General features: G+C 41.7%; 1 protein-coding gene across 1 annotated transcript in view; it reads left to right on the top strand.

Moving 5' to 3' along the window:
• Positions 1–11,106, top strand: part of eif3hb (eukaryotic translation initiation factor 3, subunit H, b) — a 133,462-nt gene extending 122,356 nt beyond the window's left edge. The window contains exons 7-8 of the mRNA XM_056479508.1: positions 453–585; positions 10,755–11,106. Of these exons, the coding sequence (XP_056335483.1) occupies positions 453–585; positions 10,755–10,852 (231 nt within the window). The 3' untranslated portion in view covers positions 10,853–11,106. The remainder of the gene's footprint in view (positions 1–452; positions 586–10,754) is intronic.
• The last annotated feature ends 14,552 nt before the right edge of the window (positions 11,107–25,658 follow it).

Raw genomic sequence — 25,658 nt, 5'->3', positions numbered from 1 at the left:
GATAACATGTTTAACATCGTTAGCATGTTTCTAACAGGGTTGACCACACTGTTGGAATTTTATGGTTTGATTTACCACACAGTTAGCATGTTTGAACATGATTTATCACATTGTTGACATGTTTTATCCCACTGTTAATGCATCTAGCACAGATTTAACATGTTTCTAAACAACAATACTCAAAATCATGTTTGTAGCATGATTTAGCACGGCATGTTTTAGCATATTGCTAGAATGCTTCTAGAACACTATTAGCATGTTTTAGCATGGTTACCATCATGAATTTAGACATAGTTAGCATCTTTGTAGCATTATGTATGTACAGAATGTTTTCTTACATTGCTAGGATGTTTGCAGCATGACTTAAGGCAGTGTTAAATGAGTTTGTTATGAATATGTGTATACTGGTTAATAACCCAGAGTAACGTTATGCTCTTCTTCTTCTTCTCCAGTATGTCCAGAGACGTCAACAGGAGAACACACAGAGACAGAGCCGAGGAGAGCCGCCTCTGCCAGAAGAAGACCTGTCCAAGATGTTCAAGCCTCCGCAGCCACCACCACGCATGGACACGCTGCTCATCGCCAGTACGTCATCTTTACAAGCACAGTCATTCATTCACCATACATGCATATATACTGGGCATATCATATACTGTCATAAAATTTATATAATATACTATCATATACTATCATATAACATCTATTATATACTGTCATATAACAATATACCATCATACAGTATAAGAGCTTCTACCCCACAAGGAAACTTTTCTTCAAAGCTTCTCTTTTGGTGATTTATAAACCATCCTCCTTTTCTTATATTTTGTCTAAAGGTTCAATAAATTGTTAAAGTTTTGAAAAAATATATATTTTCACACTTTTGAGGAACTGGATTATGAATTTTTGATATGCTTCAGGGTTGAGGAACTGGTTTGAATGTTAATTGGTTCGATTTGATCTGGTATTGATGTGAAGAGGTTTGGTCAGGTTTCAGTTTTGGTTTGGGTGTGAAAATCTTTTTTCTGATTTAGTCTGTTTTGAACTGGTTTGTATTTCTGGTTTGGTCTGGTTTTGATCTGGTTTAGATGTGAAGAGATCAGATCTTGTTTCAATGTGAATAGGTGTGATCTGGTTCGGATGTGAAGAGGTTTGTTTTGGTCTGGTTTAGATGTTAAGAGCTTTGATCTGGTTCAATCAGGTTTGGATGTTAAGAGGTTTGGTATGGTCTGGTTTTGATGTTAAGAGGTTTGATCCGGTTCAATCTGGTTTGAATGTAAAGAGGTTTGGTTTGGTCTGCTTTGGATGTGAAGCGGTTTGAACTTTTTTGATCTGCTTTGGATGTGAATAGGTTTGATCTAGTTTTATTGTGAATAGGTTTGGTCTGATTTGATCTGGTTTGGATGGGAATAAGTGCGATCTGGTTGAGATGTTAAGAGGTATGATCTTTTTTGATCTGGTGTAAATAGGTTTGGTCCGGTTTGAATGTGAAGAAAAAGGTTTAAACCTTTTTGGATCTGGTTTGGATCTGTAGAGACTTGGAGCCCTATCATACACCTGGCGCAATAAGGCACAAGACGTGTTTGGTGCGATTTGGTCTGCTTTGGATGTGAAGCGGTTTGATCTTTTTTGATCTGGTTTGGATGTGAATAGGTTTGGTCTGGTTTGTGTGTGAAGAAGTTTGGTCTGGTTTGATATGGTTTGGATGCTAAGCAGTTTGGTCTGGTTTGGATCTGAAGATGTTTGGTCTGGTTTGAATGTAAATAATTTTAATTTGGTTTGGATGTGAATATATTTGATCTGGTTTGGATGTGAAGAGTTTTGGTCTGGTTTGGATGTAAAGAGGTTTGGTTTGGATGTGATTGGGATTGAACTGGTTTGGATGTTAAGAGGTTTGGTCTAGTTGGATCTGGTTAGATGTGAATAAGTGAGATCTGGTTTGGATGTGAATAAGTTTGGTCGGGTTTGAATGTGAAGAAAAAGGTTTGATCTTTTTGGATCTGGTTTGGATATAGAGACTATATTTATTGGATCTGTAGAGATTATTATTTATTATATGCATATTTATATTTGTTTTATTAAAACAAGTTTAGAATTGTCTACCTGTGGGGTTTTGGAGACGTCTGCATCACCATATGGGGCATAAGAAGTGTTTGGATATAACTCAGTTTTTTGACCACACTTAATTATTATTGTTAATTTATTCGTTTGCTGGAAATTAGAACTGAATTTAGAAATAGTTTTGAAACAAACCTTTGAGCTTAACAAATGAAATTAAATATGTAGGCTAATGGATGTTTTCAGTCGAATGAGTTTCCACCGTTTCCTTACTCCACAAAAGTAATGGAGTAAAGAGTAAAAGTAAGGTAAAGTGGCCAAATGGAGGAGGCTTGTTCTTTATCCTTGCACTGTAGATGCTCTGTTTAACTGTTTTCTCGCTAGTGAAGCGTTCAGTTTTTCCACTTACAAAGTCGCCATGTAAATAGCAAATGCACTTAAAGGGAATGTGAAATGAGACTCTGATTGGTTTAATGCATGTTATGCTCAAAACACACCCATAACTCATTAAGAGAATAAGCACAACCCTGTTAGACCATGCGCAGTAGCGCAAGCTGTATGTTTCTGTTCTTAAATTAGCCAAAGTAGATTCGGAATTGCCCTTAATGTTTTGCGCCCTGCACTTTAGACTTTGCGCCTAGATCATTAAAATAGAGCTTTTGATCTGGCTTGATTTGGTTTGGATGTGAAGCCGTTTGTCTGGTATGAGTGTTTGATCTGGTTTTGATGTGAAGTGATATGATTTTAATGCGAAGGGGTTTGCTCTTCTCTCTGTCCTGTGGAGATGGAGGGAGGAAGTGTAATTTATGAGGAACATTACAGAGGCTTTGCCAGAGATGGATTTAAAGCGATTGTTTCTAACTTGTTCCTGAGGCAGTAGATTATAGATGAGCTTCTGTCTGAGAGCAGGACGATCCGTCTGTCACATCAGCTCATATTCCAGACCGTTGGACTCTAGAGTATAGAACTGTACTCGCTTTCCATATTAATTTAAATATATGTAAATGACACATAAAAGACCAATGTTTCCTTTACTAATAGTATTGAGAATATTACATATTCTATTCCAAAACATAAAATCACTTACAAAAGCCAACTCGCATTCTAATCTGATTTATAAACCATATAAATCAATAAATAATGAGGCTATTTATTAAGAAATGAAATTTTATATTTATTATTTATCAGGAAATGAAAACAATCATACTTAAGTGTTAATATCAATATTATCAATAATATTAATGATGATGATGATTAATATTTATATTATTATTTTTTATTATTGTTATTATTATTATTATTATTATTATTATTATTATTATTATTATTATTATTATTATTATTATTATTATTATTAATAAGTGGGATATTGTTTATTTATTTATTTATTTTTTGAAAAGTCTACTTTTACCATTTGACACATGCAAACCACAGCAGAAAGTTCTAACCAACAGGCCCCTGTCATATACAGTACAGATACTTAGTAAATAACCCACTATAAATGAAAAGCATTAGCGTATGCTGTGTTTTTTTGTTTTCACAAGCTTTGGAGACGTAATATAAATTCCGCTTTTCAATAAAAGGTCACCTATTGTCACGGATTGGTCAGGCTCTCACGATCCCCACTCACGAAGATCACCATCACCTGACTTCTAATGAGCACACAGCTGCATCACATTCACGAGCACCAGATAAAAGCACAGCACTCCAGTCGCTCATTGTCCGGGCTCGTCTCGACGAAAGCGGACAACTGAGCGACCACTCAGCGTAGTCATCCTCAGCTAAAACAAACGATTTACTTACCTGTTCTCTTTGTATTCCTCCTAGTCTTCCTGGTCCTCCCGAATCGTCCTGTCTTCCAGTCCTTCCAAGTCTGTGTCATCCTCTGTCAGCTGTATCTGGTGTGTGCTGTCCATCCTCGTGTATTCCTGTTACCCAGCCACGGAGGAAAAGACCCCAACATCATTCCTGATCCTCCTGGCTATCCTTCATGTGCTCCTTGTTGTCATTTAATAAACACCCTAACGTTTCCTTACCTCTGTCTCCTGTCCGCTTCATAACAGAAGCCCGGACCTATAACGACGACAACATGAGCACCCCCGATCACTTTCAAGAGCTGGTGGACCAGTTGAAGCGGATTCTACAGCCACCAGCTCCACTTTCCAACGCACCACCAGCACCGAGCACTTCCGCCTCCACAGTTTCTTCTTCGGCCCTTCCTTCCAGTCCCATGGCCCGACCAGCGCCCTACTCAGGCGGAGCGGGGGAGTGCAATGGTTTTCTGTTACAATGTTCCCTCATATTCGAAATGCAACCTTCTCTATATCCCACAGATAAGTCAAAGATCGCCTACATCATATCACTACTCTCTGGACCTGCACTTAAATGGGCTGAGACGATCTGGAACCAAGCCGGGCCGGTCATGAATTCCATCACTACCTTCACGGAGTATTTCAAAGAGGTGTTTGGACGTTCTGATGGGGAAGTAGCCGCTGGAGAGCAGCTGTATCATCTAAAGCAAGGTACTCTATCTACACAGGAATATGCTCTCCGGTTTCGCACTCTAGCAGCTGCAAGTGGATGGAATGAGAGATCGTTGTTGACCACGTACCGGCTCGGCTTGGAACCCACTCTCCGAATCCAGCTGGCCACATTAGATGATACTATGGGTCTGGAGAGATTCATCCAACATTCTCTCCGATGTTCCGATCGTCTCCGTTTCTATCAACAGGACACCATCACCCCCTCGTCTGCACTCCTCCAATCGCCTGAGTCAACAGCCTCTCCAGAACCAGAACCCATGATAATAGAGTCTGGAAGACTGACATCAGCGGAACGACAGAGGAGGCTGACCCGGGGTCTGTGTCTATACTGCGGTGTCAGTGGACACACCCGTATGGAGTGTCCCCTTCGTCCCATTCGGACTTCAGTGAGTGTATTCAGTACGAATATTGAACAATGTAAACCACTTACTACCACCGTACAAATAACTACTGCCTCTATTTCTCTCCTTGTCACAGCCCTCATCGACTCCGGGTCAGCAGGGAACTTCATCTCCCAATCCCTCTGTCGTCAACTCCACCTACGTACTGAGGCGTCCTCGCATATATACCAGATACAACCGATAACCCAGTGCACTCGATCTTCGACCCGTATCCATCGACAATGCGAAGACATCCTTCTTCAAGTGGGGTTGTTACATCAAGAGAGGATTCAATTTCTGGTTCTGGAGGGTGCAAATATGGACATCATTCTAGGGCGCCCGTGGCTGGTGAAGCACGATCCCATCATCTCTTGGGGCACAGGAGAGATAAAGAAATGGGGATCTGGATGTACACCTACCTGTTTTCCAAATCTCCCTCTTCAAGGTCGGAACCCCATTTCTTTGTTTACAACATCGGTCGAGAGTCCTCCTGAGAAGCAGTCTATCCACATTCCTAAGGAGTACAGCTCCTTTCATGATGTCTTCTGCCCCAAGAGAGCTTCCCAGCTACCGCCGCATCGGCCATGGGACTGCGCGATCGACCTAGTTCCAGATGCCCAGTTGCCAAGAGGTAGGATCTACCCGCTCTCGCTTCCAGAGAATCAGGCAATGGAAGATTACATAAGGGAGGCTCTGAGTCAGGGGTACATACGTCACTCAAAATCACCAGCCGCCTCAAGCTTCTTCTTTGTGGCCAAGAAGGACGGAGGGCTGCGTCCATGCATCGACTACAGGGTCCTAAATAACGGTACAGTAAAATACCGATATCCCCTTCCTCTGGTACCAGCCGCTTTGGAACAGCTCCGAGAAGCTAAAGTCTTCACTAAATTGGACCTCCGCAGCGCGTATAATCTGATAAGAATACGTGAGGGGGACCAATGGAAGACAGCATTCGTGACCCCTACTGGCCACTATGAATATGAGGTCATGCCTTACGGTCTGGTCAACGCCCCCTCCGTATTCCAAAACTTCATTCATGAAGTCCTCCGGGAGTTTCTTCACCACTTTGTAATAGTGTACATAGATGACATCCTCATTTACTCCCGGAGTGAGGCCGAACATCGCCAACACGTTGCGGAGGTCCTACACACATTGAGAGAACATCACCTCTACCTCAAAGCGGAGAAATGCTCATTCCACCAGAAGTCGATTCATTTCTTAGGATACATCATTGACCAAACCGGTATACGTATGGATGGGAAGAAAATTGAGGCTGTTCTATCCTGGTCAGAACCCACTTCCATTAAGGAGCTCCAGAGGTTTCTTGGGTTTGCTAACTTTTATAGACGGTTTATCAAGGACTACAGCAGGATTACATCACCTCTCACTAATCTCCTCAAGGGTAAACCCAAAGGACTGGAGTGGACCAAAGAAGCAGCCGCAGCCTTCCGCCTTCTTAAGAAGGAGTTCACAAGGGCCCCACTCCTGACTCATCCTGACCCAAATCTTCCTTTCGTGGTGGAAGTGGACGCATCCACCACCGGCGTCGGGGCAGTATTATCCCAACATCATGATACACCGCCCCGACTGCATCCCTGTGCCTATTTCTCTCGGAAGTTGAGCCCGGCGGAGCAGAATTACAGCATAGGAGACAGGGAGCTTCTAGCAATCAAGCTAGCCTTGGAGGAGTGGCGTCACTGGTTGGAGGGAGCCAAACATCCGTTCCAGGTGATCACAGATCACAAAAACCTCCAATATATCAAAGAGGCCAAGAGACTATGTCCACGTCAAGCCAGATGGTCACTTTTCTTCTCACGTTTTGATTTCTCCATTCCTATCGTCCAGGACCCAAGAATCTAAGAGCAGACGCTCTCTCTCGTTTACACGAGCATCACGATCATGAAGAACTCCCAACGAAGATTCTTCCCGAACACATCTCCATTTGTCCGATCACCTGGAACGCTCCTCCAGTCGTTGCCACTCCGGAAGCCCCTGCTCCGCCGGGATGCCCTCCTCATCGGCAGTTCATACCACCTGAACACCGGGTAGATCTGATCCACTCCTTACATACCTCGCTAGGCACTGGACATCCAGGGATCAACAATACTCTCTCGCTAGTATCCCAACGATTCTGGTGGCCAAACATGGCAAGGGATGTGAGGCAATATGTTCAGGGCTGTAAGGACTGTGCCCAATCCAAGAGCCCACGTCATCTACCCGCTGGAAAGCTCCATCCCTTGCCGATTCCGAACCGTCCCTGGTCACACCTAGGAGTGGACTTTATCACTGACCTCCCTTCGTCAGAAGGTAATACCTGTATTCTAGTCATCGTAGATAGATTCTCAAAGTTTGTCAAACTAATCCCTCTGAAAGGTCTTCCCACAGCCTTTGAAACAGCCGACAATATCTTAATCAAGTCTTCAGGTCATTTGGTATTCCAGAAGATATTGTGTCGGACAGAGGTCCACAGTTCATCTCACGTCTATGGAAAGCCTTCTTCAAGCTCCTAGGTGTGGCCGTCAGCCTCTCTTCTGGATATCATCCCCAAACCAACGGGCAGACAGAGAGGAAGATTCAGGAGGTGGGACGGTTCCTGAGGACCTTCTGCAGTGGTCACCAGAGCTCCTGGAGCCAGTATTTGGGCTGGGCAGAATATGCCCAAAATTCACTGCGGCAACCCTCCACCGGACTCACGCCATTCCAGTGCGTCCTGGGCTTCCAACCACCGCTCTTTCCCTGGGATGGCGAACCATCTGATGTCCCCGCAGTGGATCACTGGTTCCGGGAGAGCGAGAGAGTCTGGGACGAGGCTCATCAACATCTGCAGAGGGCAGTCCGTCGAAGCAAGGTAACCGCCGATAGAAGAAGGTCTGAAGAACCCAGATACACACCCGGACAAAAGGTGTGGCTATCCACCCGGGACATACGCATGCGACTGCCCTCTCGCAAGTTAAGTCCCCGATTTGTTGGTCCCTTCACCATCGTGGAACAGGTTACCCCGTCACCTACAAACTACAATTACCCTCTCACTACCGTATTCACCCTACATTCCACGTATCACTCCTGAAACCCTATCACGATCCTGTTCTTCCCTCCACAGAGCCTGACCACGAAGAGGAACCCCCTCCTCCACTGCTCCTAGAAGAAGGAGCCGTCTACGCAGTGAAGGAGATCTTGCGTTCCCGACGTCGTGGTGGCCAGTTGGAGTACCTGGTGGACTGGGAAGGGTACGGCCCCGAAGAAAGGACATGGGTTCCCAGAGCTGATATTCTCGATCCTAGTCTCATGGTGGAGTTTCATGAGAGCCACCCTGAGTTCCCAGCGCCTAGAGGCAGAGGGAGACCACCACGGCGTCGGAGGTGTCGGCCCTCAGGAGCGGGCCCTGGGGAGGGGGGTACTGTCACGGATTGGTCAGGCTCTCACGATCCCCACTCACGAAGATCACCATCACCTGACTTCTAATGAGCACACAGCTGCATCACATTCACGAGCACCAGATAAAAGCACAGCACTCCAGTCGCTCATTGTCCGGGCTCGTCTCGACGAAAGCGGACAACTGAGCGACCACTCAGCGTAGTCATCCTCAGCTAAAACAAACGATTTACTTACCTGTTCTCTTTGTATTCCTCCTAGTCTTCCTGGTCCTCCCGAATCGTCCTGTCTTCCAGTCCTTCCAAGTCTGTGTCATCCTCTGTCAGCTGTATCTGGTGTGTGCTGTCCATCCTCGTGTATTCCTGTTACCCAGCCACGGAGGAAAAGACCCCAACATCATTCCTGATCCTCCTGGCTATCCTTCATGTGCTCCTTGTTGTCATTTAATAAACACCCTAACGTTTCCTTACCTCTGTCTCCTGTCCGCTTCATAACACCTATAGCGTTCGCCATGAGGCTGTGTTCAAAATGATATCATTGTTTTCAAAGTGCACTGCGAAGGGAGCACAATTGTAAACCTGAAGATCGCTAAAACTGAACTGTAAAAATACTTTGACAGCAAATTACACCTAAGAGTGATGACCTTAATGCTTTTTATTTTTAATCATTCCAGGTTTAAATGTTGGAATGTTCTAAATGAATAGGGCATAGGGGGCATAAGTGGGAATAGAACACAGCCAGGAACTTTGTTTCTAAATACAGCTTTAGAGCGATAGTTGCAAGTGCACAAGTTTGAGACGCAGTTTGCGAATGTACGTTGGAACGATGGATTTGGGAAACGGCAAATCAACAAACTATGTTTGTAACGACGGAACTTGCGACCTTAGTTGGTTAACGATGGTTTTGGGAAATGCACCCCTGTTTAAGTTTCTTCCTAATGAAATAACACGAAAATAATATATATATACATATAACATGACATAAGTTATAATCTATCTATTAACATAAGTTATACTATATTTTGTGTTCAGCAGTATAAATTACTCATAGAGGTTTGCATGTAGAAGGTAATTAAATATGAAAATTAACCATTTTAAGTGAACTATGCATTTAAAGTGTATCCAAACCTAAAGGGATAGTTCATCCAAAAATGAACATTTACTCATTATTTACTAACCATTGAGTGGTTCCAAACCTTTATTTGTTTTCTTTCTTTTGTTGAACACAAAAGAAGATATTTTTAAGAAAGCTGGGAACCACTGACTTCAATAGTAGAAAAAACAAATACTATGAAAGTCAATGGTTACAGGTTTCCAACATTCTTCAAAATATCTTCCTTTGTGTTTAAGAGAAGAAAGAAACTCATAAGGAAAAACACAAAAGAAGATATTTTAAAGAAAGCTGGAAACCATTGACTTGCATAGAGGGAAAAACCAATACTTTGAAAGTCAATGGTTACAGGTTTCCAACATTCTTCAAAATATCTTCTTTTGTGTTTAAGAAAAGAAAGAAAATTAAAGTTTCTTAAATACAAAAAAAAGATATTTTGAAGAAAGCTGTAAACCGATAACCACTGACTTCCATTGTGGGAAAACAAATACTAAAAAAGTCAATGATTACAGGTTTCCAACATTCTTCAAAATATCTTCTTTTGTGCTTTAAACACAGAAGAAGATATTTTGAAGATAGCTGGAAACCATTGACTTCCCTAGTAGGAAAAACAAATACTATGGAAGTCAATGGTTACAGGTTTCCAACATTCTTCAAAATATCTTCTTTTGTCTTTAAGAGAAGAAACTCATAAAGAGTTTCTTCCTTCACTGAAACACAAAAGATGTTATTTTGAAGAAAGCTGGAAACCATTTACTTGCATAGTAGAACAAAATAAATACTATGAAAGTCAATGGTTACAGGTTTCCAACATTCTTCATAATGTCTTCTTTTGTGTTTAAGAGAAGAAAGTCATTAAGAGTTTCTTCACTTGCAGTAAATACAAAAGAAGATATTTTGTGGAATGCTGAAAACCCTTGACTTTCACAGTAGAATAAAACAAATACTATGAAAGTCAATGGATACAAGTTTACAAGCTTACAGAGAAGAAAAAAAAACTGATAAAGGTTTCTTACCATTGACTTGCATAGTTGAACAAAGCAAATACTATGAAAATCAATGGTTACAGGTTTCCAACATTCTTCAAAATGTCAATTTTTTTGTTGTTCAATAGAATTAAAGAATCTCATAAAGGTTTGACACAAGTAAAAGGTTTCGTAAATAATGACCTTTTTTATTTTGGGTGAACTGTCTCTTAAAATAGGAGCCAGCTGAAATATTTACCTTCAACTCCCTCAAGATCTCCTCTTTTGGCCTTGTATTTTTCAAAACATGATGTGTTTCTTATTTTCAGGTCAGATCAACACGTACTGCCAGACCATCAAGGAGTTCACGTCTCAGAATCTGGGGAAACTCTTCATGGCTGAAGCTCTGCAAGGGCCGAGTAGTTAAAACAAAACCTGAAGTCTGGTTAATTTAACACATTCAGCAGCTTTTTAATGCTTTTATTTCACATTTCTAGACCAAACTAAGTAAACATACGCTCAACAGGGGCTTGAATACCCATCACACGGGTCCGTTCATTTCAGCATGTATAATATAAAATGTGCACTAAGTAATCATTTCTTTGAGAGGAAACCGGTGTACCTGTCAATAATGTGTGAAAAGAGATGTCGGAGATTGGGTAATAAATGGTTTGGTGTCTACTTTGTGTTTTGAAAGTGTCATTGTGGAGTATAAATGAGTTTGACAGCACTGAAGGATGAAGAGAGATGATGAAACTGGAAAGACAACTGTGTTTCTGAAGCCTGGAGGCGATTTTCTCCCAGTTTTACAATTCAGTCTTTATTTTGCTGCAGGTATTTAATGTTTTTTCCCACTCAAGGCATTTACACTCATGTTTACAGATATTTTACAGATCTATCTATCTATCTATCTATCTATCTATCTATCTATCTATCTATCTATCTATCTATCTATCTATCTATCTATCTATCTATCTATCTATCTATCTATCTATCTATCTGTCTGTCTGTCTGTCTGTCTGTCTGTCTGTCTGTCTGTCTGTCTGTCTGTCTGTCTGTCTGTCTGTCTGTCTGTCTGTCTGTCTGTCTGTCCGTCCGTCCGTCCGTCCGTCCGTCCGTCCGTCCGTCCGTCTGTCCATCCCTTTATTCCTCTATCACCCATCCATCATCCATCCATCCATCCATCCACCCTCCCTCTATCCATCCATCTATCCCTTTATCCATCCATCCATTCCTCCCTCTATCCATCCATCCATCCATCCATCTATCCATCCATCCCTTTATTCCTCTATCATCAATCTATCCTTCCATCCATCCATCCACCCTCCCTCTATCCATCCATCCATCTATCGCTTTATCCATCCATCCATTCCTCCCTCTATCCATCCATCCAACCATCCATGTATCTATCTATCCATCTATCCGTCCTTCTATCCATCCATCTATCCCTTTAACCATCCATCCATCCATCCATCCCTTTATTCCTCTATCATCCACCCATCCATCCATCCATCCATCCATCCATCCATCCATGTATCTATTCATCCATCCGTCCCTCTATCCATCCATCTATCCCTTTAACCATCCATCCATCCATCCCTTTATTCCTCTATCATCCACCCATCCATCCATCCATCCATCCATGTATCTATCTATCCAGCCATCTGTCCCTCTATCCATCCATCCATCCCTTTATTCATCCATCCATCCATCCATTCCTCCCTCCCTCCCTCCCTCCCTCCCTCCCTCCCTCCCTCCCTCCATCCATCTATCCATCCATCCATCCATCCATCCATCCATGTATCTATCTATCCATCCATCCATCCATCCCTCTATCCATCCATCTATCCCTTTAACCATCCATCCATCCATCCCTTTATTCCTCTATCATCCACCCATCCATCTATCCATCCATGTATCTATCCATCCATCCGTCCCTCTATCCATCCATCCATCCATCCATCCATCCATCCATCCATCCATCCATGTATCTATCTATCAAGCCATCTGTCCCTCTATCCATCCATCCATCCCTTTATTCATCCATCCATCCATCCATTCCTCTCTCCCTCTATCCATCCATCCATCCATCCATCCATCCATGTATCTATCTATCCATCCATCCGTCCCTCTATCCATCCATCTATCCCTTTAATCATTCATTCATCCATCCATCCATTCCTCCCTCTATCCATCCATCCATCCATCCATCCATCCATCCATCATTCCTCTATCATCCATCCATCCATCCATGTATCTATCCATCCATCCATTCCTCTATCCATCCATCCATCCATCTATCCCTTTATCCATCTATCTATCCATCCATCCATCCCTCAATCTATCATCCATGTATCTATATATCCCTCTATCCATCCATCCATCTTCATTTATTTTTTATCTTGACCCCTGATAAAAAAGGGATTTAAAAAAAAGTGTTATTTTACTTATTTAATTTAATTAAATTTTTTAACCATAAACATCTTTTCTACAAGGAACACTCTAAAACTCTCCAAAAAAGATGTAGATGTAACTGCATAATTTTTAATCTTTAAACTGTACAGGGCCGGAAGTCTTTTTGTCAATTGATGACTGATGCTTCCTTTTCCTTTAATTAATTTAGTCAAAAATCACACTTTAATTATAGTAAATGTAGAGTAGCATTTGCCAGGGTCAAAACAGTGAACTCCCAGGGCTGTTTGTCTTTTTTTTTATATAATTTCTTTCACCTTTTGTTGGACAGGACAGTAGAGAGTATTGACAGGAAAGCAGAGAGAGAGGAAGGATCGGCATAGGACCGCGAGGCAGAATCAAACTCGGGTCGCCGTGAGCACCAGAGTGCATGTGTCGACGCACTAACCACTACACCACTGGCACACACTGTTTAGTCTTTTTTTAACCGTATCAGGAAAGGAAGAGCTTCATCTGAGTCACAGACTGTGTTTTTACATTAGTTTGCACTTCGCTTCAGCTGATTAAAGCAGATAAAACCTGAGAATAACCGTGCAGGAGGATTGAGGAGAGTCTGAGTTGTAATTGTCGATGAGCTTTTGACATCTTCAGCATGTTCATCTTTTCAGAGATCGCCAGCAGGAAAATAACATGCAAAAAGTTTTAATGTCCTTTCCCACCTCCATTTACAGATAAATTACAGTAATCACAGAGTCGACCTTCTGCACTCGTAATTAAACACCAGATCCTGTCATGATGGGAATGATTACATTTTTTGGATGAATTCTGCTTATAGAAGTCAAAGACAGTCAATGGCATAAATACTACAGAAGTCAAGGTCTCGTCCTGACGTCTGTTCAGGCTCTACAGTACTGCTTTATTTTTAAAGTCTGGCTTATTTCAAAATTAAAACATGAAGCATCTGCCATAAATACTCATGTCAGAAATAACTGTATAAATATATAATCTTTTAAGTCATATTTTTTGCTAATATACACTCACCGGCCACTTTATTAGGTACACTAGCACTTTATTAGGTACTTACTAGTACCGGGTTGGACCTGCCTTTTGCCTTCAGAACTGCCTTAATCCTTCGTGGCAGAGATTCAACAAGCTACTGGAAATATTCCTCAGACTTTGCTCCATATCGACATGATAGCATCACGCAGTTGCTGCAAATTGGTTGGCTGCACATCCATGATGCCAATATCCCCCACACCATTACACCACCACCACCAGCCTGAACCGCTGATACAAGGCAGGATGGATCCATGTTTTCATGTTGTTGACGCCAAATTCTGAGCCGAGCATCCGAATGTTGCAGCAGAAATGGAGACTCATCAGACCAGGCAACGTTTCTCCAATCTTCTATTGTCCAGTTCTGGTAAGCCTGTGTGAATTGTAGCCTCAGTTTCCTGTTCTTAGCTGACAGGAGCGGCACCCGGTGTGGTCTTCTGCTGCTGTAGCCCATCCGCCTCAAGGTTGGACGTGTTGTGTGTTGAGAGATGCTCTTCTGCAGACCTCGGTTGTAACGAGTGCTTATTTGAGTTACTGTTGCCTTTCTATCAGCTGGAACCAGTCTGGCCATTCTCCTCTGACCTCTGGCATCAACAAGGCATTTGCCTCCACATAACTGCCGCTCACTGGATATTGCCTCTTTTTCAGACCATTCTCTTTAAACCTTAGAGATGGTTGTGCGTGAAAATCCCAATAGATCAGCAGTTTCTGAAATACTCAAACCAGCCCATCTGGCACCAATAACCATGCCACGTTCAAAGTCTCTTAAATCACCTTTCTTCTCCATTCTGATGCTCAGTTTGAACTGCAGCAGATCGTCTTGACCATGTCTACATGCCTAAATGCATTGAGTTTATGCCATGTATTTGGCTGATTAGAAATTTGTGTTAACGAGCAGTTGGACAGGTGTACCTAATAAAGTGGCCGTTGAGTGTAGTTTAAAGAAGGTTTATTTAGGATTATAGGCTTATCGAGAACATTAATATCTGATATAATGACTTTATTATTCTGTACAGTAGTTATTTATGCTTATTATCTGCAGCTTATTTTAGATGATCGTGGGTATGTTTCTTTGAAAACTACAGTTAATAATAATTAAAACAAAACAAAAACCTGATTGAAATGATTCAGTCTCTCTCTCTCTCTCTCTCTCTCTCTCTCTCTCTCTCTCTCTCTCTCTCTCTCTCTCTCTCTCTCTCTCTCTCTCTCTCTCTCTCTCTCTGTGTGTCAATATACGTGCCTCTATTTTTGTGTGTAAAGTGTGCATGTGTTTATGTATGTCTGTGTGTGTGTGTTTTTGTGCATCTGTGAGAGTAAGTATTGTGTGTGTGTGTGTGTGTGTGTGTGTTTGATTCTGTGTCCTTCTGTGTATCTGTGTGTGTTTTTGTTTGTGTGTTTGTTTCAGTGTACTTTTGTGTGTAGTGTGTGCATGTGTCTATGTATGTGTGTGTGTGTGTGTGTGTGTGTGTGTGTGTGTGTGTTGGTTTTGCTATACTTGTGAGGACCAACTATTGAGAAACAACCAATGTTGTGAGGACATTTTTCTTTGTGAGGACATTTTAGGTGGTCCTCACAAATAAAATGCTTTAATGGCCTCCAAAGGGCCTATACTTGATGCTGTGCAAATTTCAGCAAAAGTCCTCACAGCAATAGTAAAACTGAAATTTGGTGTTTAGCCTTGTGTCCGCGAGCTCCCCCATCGGTCACACACGTGTACTGCAATCTTAAATCTCGGGAGGAGGAGCATGAGTGAGAGCGGATTTTTCCTATTGGACGACAGCTCCCTCGCTGGGGAATTTTTGTGATTGGCCATTTCAGTCCCATTACTACACTATGGAGGGGGAAGAGGAGAGGAATGCCTGAAAACACGATTAAACTAAACTATATGAGACCGGTTGGCAAACTGAAATGTCATGTTTGTAATACTACCTCACGAAAATTAACCAACTGAAGTCAATTAGCCAATAAACACTTTACTACACGTTTACTACATTAAAACCTTGGTTAATTTACTGCTGGAGTTAATGTAATTACATATGAAATTATACATCATTAAAATGGTTCATCAAGACTCCATAATAACACCCTTATAATGTTAAAGTGAATGTAATGCCTATCTGGAGCCTTTGAAAAGCCTTTAGTTTCATACGAGCATCAGCCGCATTAGTGAAAGCACTCCTATATGATCGCCATGACATCGCGTGACAAAACTGCACCTCTCGACACTCAATGAACAATAATGAAATGTTTAGTTTCTTACCTTGTCTGATGTTATAACTCTAGAAGCTGACTGTGCTGTTTCGTCGCTTTAGTTTCCAGTAAAGTCAAAGATAAACTCTGTAAATTCTCTTTGCAAAGCCGTGTCCTGTTTATGAACAAAGGTTCGTTTAAAATGACTCTAGCGAATCAACGTCAATGATTCTAGCGAGTGAATCAGTGAATCAATTAAGCGTTCGTAAAGACGTCCGTTCATTCTAGAAAGCATCGGTTGTTCAAACAAATCAATTCAACTCAACTAATGATTCTGTGATGAAATTGACTCGATTTACTTCACTCGCCGTTTAGTTTCGATATTTTAATGTATAAATTCATGTTTCATCTATATCAATTTATATTAATCATTAATTAAATACGATCTTAATTAACATTAATCTCAACATGAATCTATGAATGTCATTGCACTCATTCTACCTGAGCCTCACTGAACGTCTGAAAATACATAATATCTACAACTTATCAAATGTTTTTCACCCTAACCCATCAGTCACCAGCAGCCTTAGTACATCACCATATTTTACAGTTGAATTTACATATTAACAGATGATATTTACACTTGTGCAAATGCCTAATGCTGTAGAGGTGTTATAAATGTTGAAATAAATTACATTAAAGTACATATAATGAACAGATAATAATATAGGCACTATAGGAGTAGTGAAAGTAGAATACTGCTTTAAGGAGCATTTGTTTCAGAGGGAGGCTTGGGGGAAGGAGCTGCTTCTGTGTGAGCTGCTCTGAAGCGCTGGGCATTCCTAGTGTTTACTCAAAATAGACTGTCTATACTGTTACAGGTTAACATAACCAAAAGTAGATAGATTTATAGAGCACATGCACACAATTAGTGCTGAACAGCCGTTCACTAGAGATGTGGTGTGGAGGAAAGATGTACAAAACTGCAGGGTGAGAGTGAAGTGTGCCCAGTGAGAGAAATGAAAAGAGTAAAAAGAGTAATGCAAGGTAAACTAAAGCATTCAAACACTCTTCCAGTCAAGTGTGATGTCAGCTCTGTGTCAACCTTATTTAAAAACAACCAAGGTTGATCAAAGTATTTCACAAAGTACAACACTAAAACCGTAATATAATACATAGTAAATCACAATTATATATATATATATTATAAAACACTGGTAGAGTTGTCGTGTCCTCAACTAAGGTTGCCAGCCGCCCTGTATTAGCCAGGACATCCCATATGTTGAGCTTGCCTGGTTTGTCCTGTATGTGATTTCCCATGTCTTGTTTATTGGTTGCTCCACAGATTGAAGCAGCAGTGGTGTTGAGAAGGCTTTACTGATTTAGCTTTTAGTTTTAAATGTTTTATATAATGTACAGTACAGAATGCATCCTTTAAACAGTAAATGTAAATATGATGCAATGATGGAATGCATATGCTAATTTGCATGGCTGCACTAGTCAAATTATGTCACATATTTCATAGCAGTAAAGTTGGCAACCCTGTCCTCAACTTGACAGAAAAAGAGACGATTTAGAGTCCTTGAGAGTTCAGGCAATTCTAAAATGAATGACGAGCTGCTTTACAAGTGATGGTCAGCTACAGCAAAGGCCTAACCACCTCTGGTGATGAGCCTTAGTTTAGGCTGCTAGTTCTGTTGAAGCAGACTGGCTGTGATATACCGTGTACACACTGATCCAGCACAACATTATGACCACAGACAGGTGAAGTGAATAACACTGATCATCTCTTCCTCAAGGCACCTTTTAGCAGGTGGCATATATTAGGCAGCAAGAGAACATTTTGTCTTTAAAGTTGATACGTTAGAAAGGAAAATGGACTAGTGTAAGGATTTGAGTGAGTTTAATAAGGGCCATAGTGTAATGGCAAGATGACTGGGTCAGCACATCTCCAAAACTACAGCTCTTGTGAGGTGTTTCTGCAGTGGTCAGTTCACTCATCTAGTGAAATCTGTTCAAGGAGGGAACAGTTGTGAAGCGGAACTTAACACAGGCAGCCAAGGCTCACTGATGCTCATGGGAGTAAACGCTGGCCCGTGCCGTCTGACCCACACATGCCTGCTGAAGAAGTTAATGTGGTTTTGATAGAAAGGCCACTGAATATACAGGACATTCCACTGAATGGGTAACATTTATGTCCCCAGAATATTAAATATATAAAAATGCATTAAATTAACTCAAAAATGCATTTTAGTAATAATCAAAGAGTCTTCAAATTTAACAAACTGCAAAATTTAGAATAAATAATTAAAATCATTATTAAAAACTATGTAGAACACTAAAAGAGCAGCTGTTGCATGTCATCACTCCCTGCTTCTAACATTTGCTAAAATATATTGTTTAAAATCCTTCCAAATTAGTTTTTTTTTGCATTTACATGCAGTTTTATATCCAATCAATGATTTCCTATTTAAAAAAAAATAATAAATCTGAACATTTTTGATAAAATACACATTTTAGTCGTGTCCCCAGGTTTTCACTCATTACTGTTACCCTAACACATTTACCCCTTTGATTAACTTGGGACATTCCATAAGGCATATTTTCAACAGGAAGTTTCATCATCCAGATCTTTTAAAGGCAATGGGAAAACAAAGGGGAAAGTCTTCTCATTTTATTAATTCATTTTAAAAATACATATCTTTGATAAACCGCTAAAACTTGCTCCATATCCTCATGCTATTAGCATGTGTGCCATGTGGCTATTTAGCATGAATTTGATAATTTTATGCTGAAAACTCACCCTCAGACCCTCAGTCCCGTTACTCATATACTGTAAGCCATAACAGGACTGAGTAATAGTAACAGGAGTGAGATGCGTTCTCTGTTTCATAAATAATAATGCAAAACATTGTTAATGTAAGATGATTTACTTGAATCTTTTAGGTTTCAGTTACAATTACTTATATTGTAAATGTACACTCACTGGCCACTTTATTAGGTACACCTGTCCAGCTGCTCATTAATGCAAATTTCTAATCAGCCAATCACATGGCAGCAGCTCACTGCATGTAGGCATGTAGACATGGTCAAGATGATCTGCTGCAGGTCAAAGCGAGCATCAGAATGGGGAAGAAAGGGGATTTAAGTGACTCTGAACGTGGCATGGTTGTTGCTGCCAGACGGGCTGCTCTGAGTATTTCAGAAACTGCTGATCTACTTGGATTTTCACACACAACCATCTCTAGGGTTTACAGAGAATGGTCCGACAAAGAGGAAATATCCAGTGAGCAGCAGTTCTGTGGGCACAAATGCCTTGTTGTCCTTCTGGAGCCTCAAACACGTAGCGTTGAGTTGATCGAGTTGTTGACTAAACTCTGTAGCACCGGACTCGAGGTTTCCGATGCGAAGGTCATGATCAGCCACCGTGGATTGAATATTGTCAAGCTTGGTTGCCAAACTTTCAAAAGATGTTTTAAAATCCTCTGCAATCGAGGCTCTAAGGTCATCATGTAGCGCACGAATCTCGGCCAACGTGACGTTAGCATTCGGCGAAGGAGAACCTTCTTTATCGCCCTGTCTGCCCCTTCCTTTTGACATTTCAAAAATAAAATATGTCGCAGAACAGTAAATAAACGAATACTGTCAGAAACTAGCAAAATCACTGATGTTAATAGACAAAACTGAAAAGTTTTTTGGGAGCTGACCACGCGCACGTCTACTCCTCAGGCGCCATAACCGGAACTCACAAATGCCTTGTTGATGTCAGAGGTCAGAGGAGAATGGCCAGACTGGTTCCAGCTGATAGAAAGGCAACAGAAACTCAAATAAGCACTCGTTACAACCGAGGTCTGCAGAAGAGCATCTCTGAACACACAACACGTCCAACCTTGAGGCGGATGGGCTACAGCAGCAGAAGACCACACCGGGTGCCGCTCCTGTCAGCTAAGAACAGGAAACTGAGGCTACAATTCACACAGGCTCACCAAAACTGGACAATAGAAGATTGGAGAAACGTTGCCTGGTCTGATGAGTCTCCATTTCTGCTGACACATTCGGATGCTCGGCTCAGAACAACATGAAAGCATGGATCCATCCTGCCTTGTATCAGCGGTTCAGGCTGCTGGTGGTGGTGTAATGGTGTGGGGGAGATTTTCTTGGCACACTTTGGGTCCATTAGTACCAATTGAGCATGGTGTTGACGCCACAGCCTACCTGAGTATTGTTGCTGACCATGTCCATCCCTTTTTGAGCACAGTGTCTTCATCTTCTGATGGCTACTTCCAGCAGGATAACGCACCATGTCATAAAGCACCAATCATCTCAGACTGGTTTCTTGAACATGACAATGAGTTCACTGTACTCAAATGGCCTCCACAGTCACCAGAGCTCAATCCAATAGAGCAGCTTTGGGATGTGGTGGAACAGGAGATTGGCGTCATGGATGTGCAGCCGACAAATCTGCAGCAACTGTGTGATGCTATCATGTTAATATGGAGCAAAATCTCTGAGGAATATTTCCAGTAGCTTGTTGAATCTATGCCACGAAGAATTAAGGCAGTTCTGAAAGGCAAAAAAGGGTCCAACCTGGTACTGGTGAGGTATACCTAATAAAGTGGCCGGTGAGTGTATCACATGTATCATATGTATGTATTATATACTTGCAGAGTGCCAATCCACCTATAAGTGAACGACTTTATTGTAAACATGATGCAGACCCAGAGAAGAGACAGAAATATTTAGAGAAGGAATCTGAATAAGGGTGTCACGGTGGTGCAGTGGGTAGAATGATCGCCTCACAGCAAGAAGGCCACTGGTTTAAGCCCCGGCTGGATCAGTTGGCATTTCTGTGTGGAGTTTGCATGTTCTTCCCGTGTTGGCGTGGGTTTCCTCCGGGTGCTCCGGTTTCCTCCACAGTTCAAAGACACACAGTACAGGTGAATTGAATAAGCTAAATGGATGTTTCCTAGTGCTGGGTTGCGGCTGGAAGTACATCCGCTGCATAAAACATATGCTGGATAAGTTGGCGGTTCATTCCTCTGTGGCGACCCCTGATTAATAAAGGGACTAAGCCGAGAAGAAAATGAACGAATGAATGAGTCGGAGAGATACAGGAAGGACCTAGAGTCAGGCAGGAAGAAACTGATCAATGACCTAAAAGAGAAAAGTGCAGACGCCACAAAAAGTGGAGAGAGATGTACCATAACATCAAAGACAAAAGAAGCCCTCAAACATCCCTCCACACAACCCAGTTATCACCAGAGCAAGCTGAACATCCACAGTGTCTGGATATTCATTCCTGTTACTGCGTGTTCATTCCTGTTATTAAATTATTATTATTTTTTTAATTAGGTTAAGTGACTTTTTTGTCTTTGTTATGTTCTTAATTTATCCAATAGTTCATACAGTGTATCCAATGTATTCTATCTACTTTATACACCTTAACTTTATTTAGTAATTTAAGTGCATTTACATTTAATTTAATTTACAAATAACGTAAAACAGTGATATAAACTGAATGTGGTCATAATGTTATGCTTTAGCTGTGTATGTACATTACTATATGTGTGTGGATGTGTAACAAATATAACGTGCTTAATTAAAAAGATATTAAAACCACTTTATCAGTTAAATGTTTACCCCTTTTAGTAAATACATGCCTATATCTTATTCCATATCATCCAATGTATTATATCTACTGTGTACACCTTAATTTATTTTGTAACTTAACTGCATTTATGCAATGATAAATATTTATTTACAAATAAATAAATAATTGTCAGAAAATATAAAATCTAAAACAATATCAACTCAATTAATAAATTAATGAATATATAGCCGAGTGAAATGAAGTGCAAAAGTCGTGATATTGCTGAACCGGAGTAATAGTCTTAGATTGGTGATACTGCTGCATGAACGTTTGAACTTGAGGCTGCGCTGGGGGAGGGGAGCTTGAGTTTCGAGTGGGGGAGGGGAGCCTGAGAGCGGGACAGATTCAGAACCGATCATTAACACAGATCAGAATTATGGCACGTGAACGCATGTCACGGAGGCTGCTAAAGCACATCACGAGACATGTGCTCGAAGACAGACGAAGTCAAGGAGGGAAACAGCGGAAAAGACGTCCAGCACTGTTACAGGTGAGGCTTAATTCATTTTAGTTAACTTTAAACAAGGCTGAGGTGTTTTATAGTCTGGTCTAGCCTTCCCGATCGTCATTTAGCTAACGTTAGCATTAGCTTAGTTAACATTAGTTGGTCCTTACATGTGCTTCAACTAATACTGAAATTTGGTAACAATTTTGATGACAAATTAATTATTCGAGTCATTTTTGCAGCATAAAAGTGACCCTGGCTGTGAAAACTCTGCAAAAGTATTTGTTTGTGATTTTCTATGAAACTGTAACATGGATATATTTTCTATTAATGGTATGATAATTGTGGTGAAATTAATAAGTTCAATGAAACTTCAAAGTTATCAAGTTGATGCCTTATTCTGTTTTTAAATTTATTTAGGCTAAATTGTAGGAGCAATTAGCAAAAATATCCTGAATGGAACAAATTCATATTTGCCATAAAGTCATTTAATATTATACTAGCAATATTTAATGCATTCATGTGGCATAGAGGTAAAGTTGGTTTTATTTTCGCACATTCGTTCATTTAGAAGTCTCTTTATTGTTTACCATGTTACTTTGAATATTCAATCACAATTAGCATGCAAGTATGATTTCTAAACAACATTAACACTGTTTATTTGACTGTGAACAATGTTGTACTTTGATAGTCATTTGCTGCTAATATGATTTTGTTATTTAGAGTTTGCAAATAATACTTTAATGAAATAATATTATTAAGGGGAAAGTCCGAATGTGCGAATATAAAACCAAATTTACCTCTATTCATGTGGCCACTATTTAAAATAAATGAATAAATTATACCACTGTGGTAATTTAATAATAATGTGTGGTGATCTTGCTGAAAGGTAATTGTTTTGTTTTACAGATAATGGGACAAAGAAAACCTTCTGGAAATAAGCAGGTACAAATTGTTGTAGTTTCATGTACCACTGATTTTCTCATGTTAATTAAACATATTAAAACCTAATAAGCCTGGTGCTTAATAAATATTAATGTAATCACTTTTACACTTCACAGTAAATGTAAATGCTGAATAAAGACTGTTCTTTTGCTTATTATTTTATTTAAATTGTCAGACAGCTAAAACATTTCACAAAATGTGTTAAATCAGCTGCACAAAGGGATTGGTGTGGTTAAAATCTTATAAAATTGATAAATATGAAGATTTTTACATTTATCATTATAATTATCGATATCGACCGATATGAAAAAATTATCGTTATAATTTTTTTGCCATATCGCCCAGCTCTAATATGATTGTTATTGAGTGTCTAACACTATATATTCACACAGATATCAGAGAAAGTTCAAGACAGAAAGAGACTAAGAGAGTATCACCACCCTGGCCAGGCTGAGAGAGATGATCATGATGAGCAGGTGAGTGTTAGCAGGGTGTTAATGATAGTGTCAGTGACCGCTCCTACAGGAGACACACACTTTATTATGATGCACCACTGCTAGCGCAGTGACCGCTCCTACAGGAGACACACACCTTAATATTATGCACCACTGCTAGCGCAGTGACCACTCCTTCGGCAGATGCACACCTTATTACGCACCACTGCTAGCGCAGTGACCGCTCCTACAGGAGACACACACCTTAATATTACGCACCACTGTTAGCGCAGTGACCACTCCTTCGGCAGATGCACACCTTATTACGCACCACTGTTAGCGCAGTGACCACTCCTACAGGAGACGCACACCTTAATATTATGCACCACTGTTAGCGCAGTGACCACTCCTTCGGCTGATGCACACCTTATTACGCACCACTGCTAGCGCAGTGACCACTCCTTCGGCAGATGCACACCTTATTACGCACCACTACTAGCGCAGTGACCACTCCTTCGGCAGATGCACACCTTATTACGCACCACTGCTAGCGTGGTGACCACTCCTTCGGCAGATGCACACCTTATTACGCACCACTGCTAGCGCAGTGACCACTCCTACAGGAGACGCACACCTTAATATTATGCACCACTGTTAGCGCAGTGACCACTCCTTCGGCTGATGCACACCTTATTACGCACCACTGTTAGCGCAGTGACCACTCCTTCGGCAGATGCACACCTTATTACGCACCACTGCTAGCGCAGTGACCGCTCCTACAGGAGACGCACACCTTAATATTATGCACCACTGTTAGCGCAGTGACCACTCCTTTGGCTGATGCACACCTTATTACGCACCACTGTTAGCGCAGTGACCACTCCTTCGGCTGATGCACACCTTATTACGCACCACTGTTAGCGCAGTGACCACTCCTTCGGCAGATGCACACCTTTTTACGCACCACTGCTAGCGCATTGACCACTCCTTCGGCAGATGCACACCTTATTACGCACCACTCCTTCGGCTGATGCACACCTTATTACGCACCACTGTTAGCACAGTGACCACTCCCACGGGAGATGCAACTTATTATGCACCACTGCTAGCGCAGTGACAGCTCCCACTGGAGATGCACTGCGTGCAGTGACAGATCCCACACCTTATTATGCACCACTGCTAGTGCAGTGACAGCTCCCACTGGAGACGCACTGCTAGTGCAGTAACAGCTCCCACTGCAGACGCACTGCTAGTGCAGTGACAGCTCCCACTGGAGACGCACTGCGAGTGCAGTGACAGCTCCCACTGGAGACGCACTGCGAGTGCAGTGACAGCTCCCACTGGAGACGCACTGCGAGTGCAGTGACAGCTCCCACTGGAGACGCACTGCGAGTGCAGTGACAGCTCCCACTGCAGACGCACTGCGAGTGCAGTGACAGCTCCCACTGGAGACGCACTGCGAGTGCAGTGTCAGCTCCCACTGCAGACGCACTGCGAGTGCAGTGACAGTTCCCACTGCAGACGCACTGCGAGTGCAGTGACAGTTCCCACTGCTAGTGCAGTGACAGCTCCCACTGGAGACGCACTGCTAGTGCAGTAGCAGCTCCCACTGGAGACGCACACCATTATAATGCACCACTGCAAGTACAGCGACCGCACCCACCAGAGACGCAATCATTATTGATATAGAAATCATATCACAACACTGCAGATTACTGCCTCAACAGTGGCGGCTCCTTCTGGAGTACACATTTACATTTCATCACTGCCAAGCATTAACAGCTCCCAAGGAGTCACATCTGCATCACTGCACCCACCGGAGCCATTTTTCACTCTTTCCCAATGCGGTACAGCACCCCTCCAAATTTTCAAGGCTAGCATTTTGGGAGAGACCATGATATCTGTCTGGTTGCTGTCCTTCTATAAATTGCATCTTTGGGGAGCATTCTGAAGCCGGGCTAGACACTGCGCTCGGACCCTAACTCTCTCTATCCTGATAAGGGAAATAACACGAGTTAGGGTGTCTTCCCGAGCGCTCTCCCCGGACAGCACACCAAATATGCATATTCTATTTAGTCAAATATCTGTCAGTGTGAACTCA

This window comes from Danio aesculapii, chromosome 19, assembly GCF_903798145.1.
Source record: "Danio aesculapii chromosome 19, fDanAes4.1, whole genome shotgun sequence".
Classification (NCBI taxonomy): domain Eukaryota; kingdom Metazoa; phylum Chordata; class Actinopteri; order Cypriniformes; family Danionidae; genus Danio; species Danio aesculapii.
This window is presented reverse-complemented; position numbering and strand designations above follow the sequence as displayed.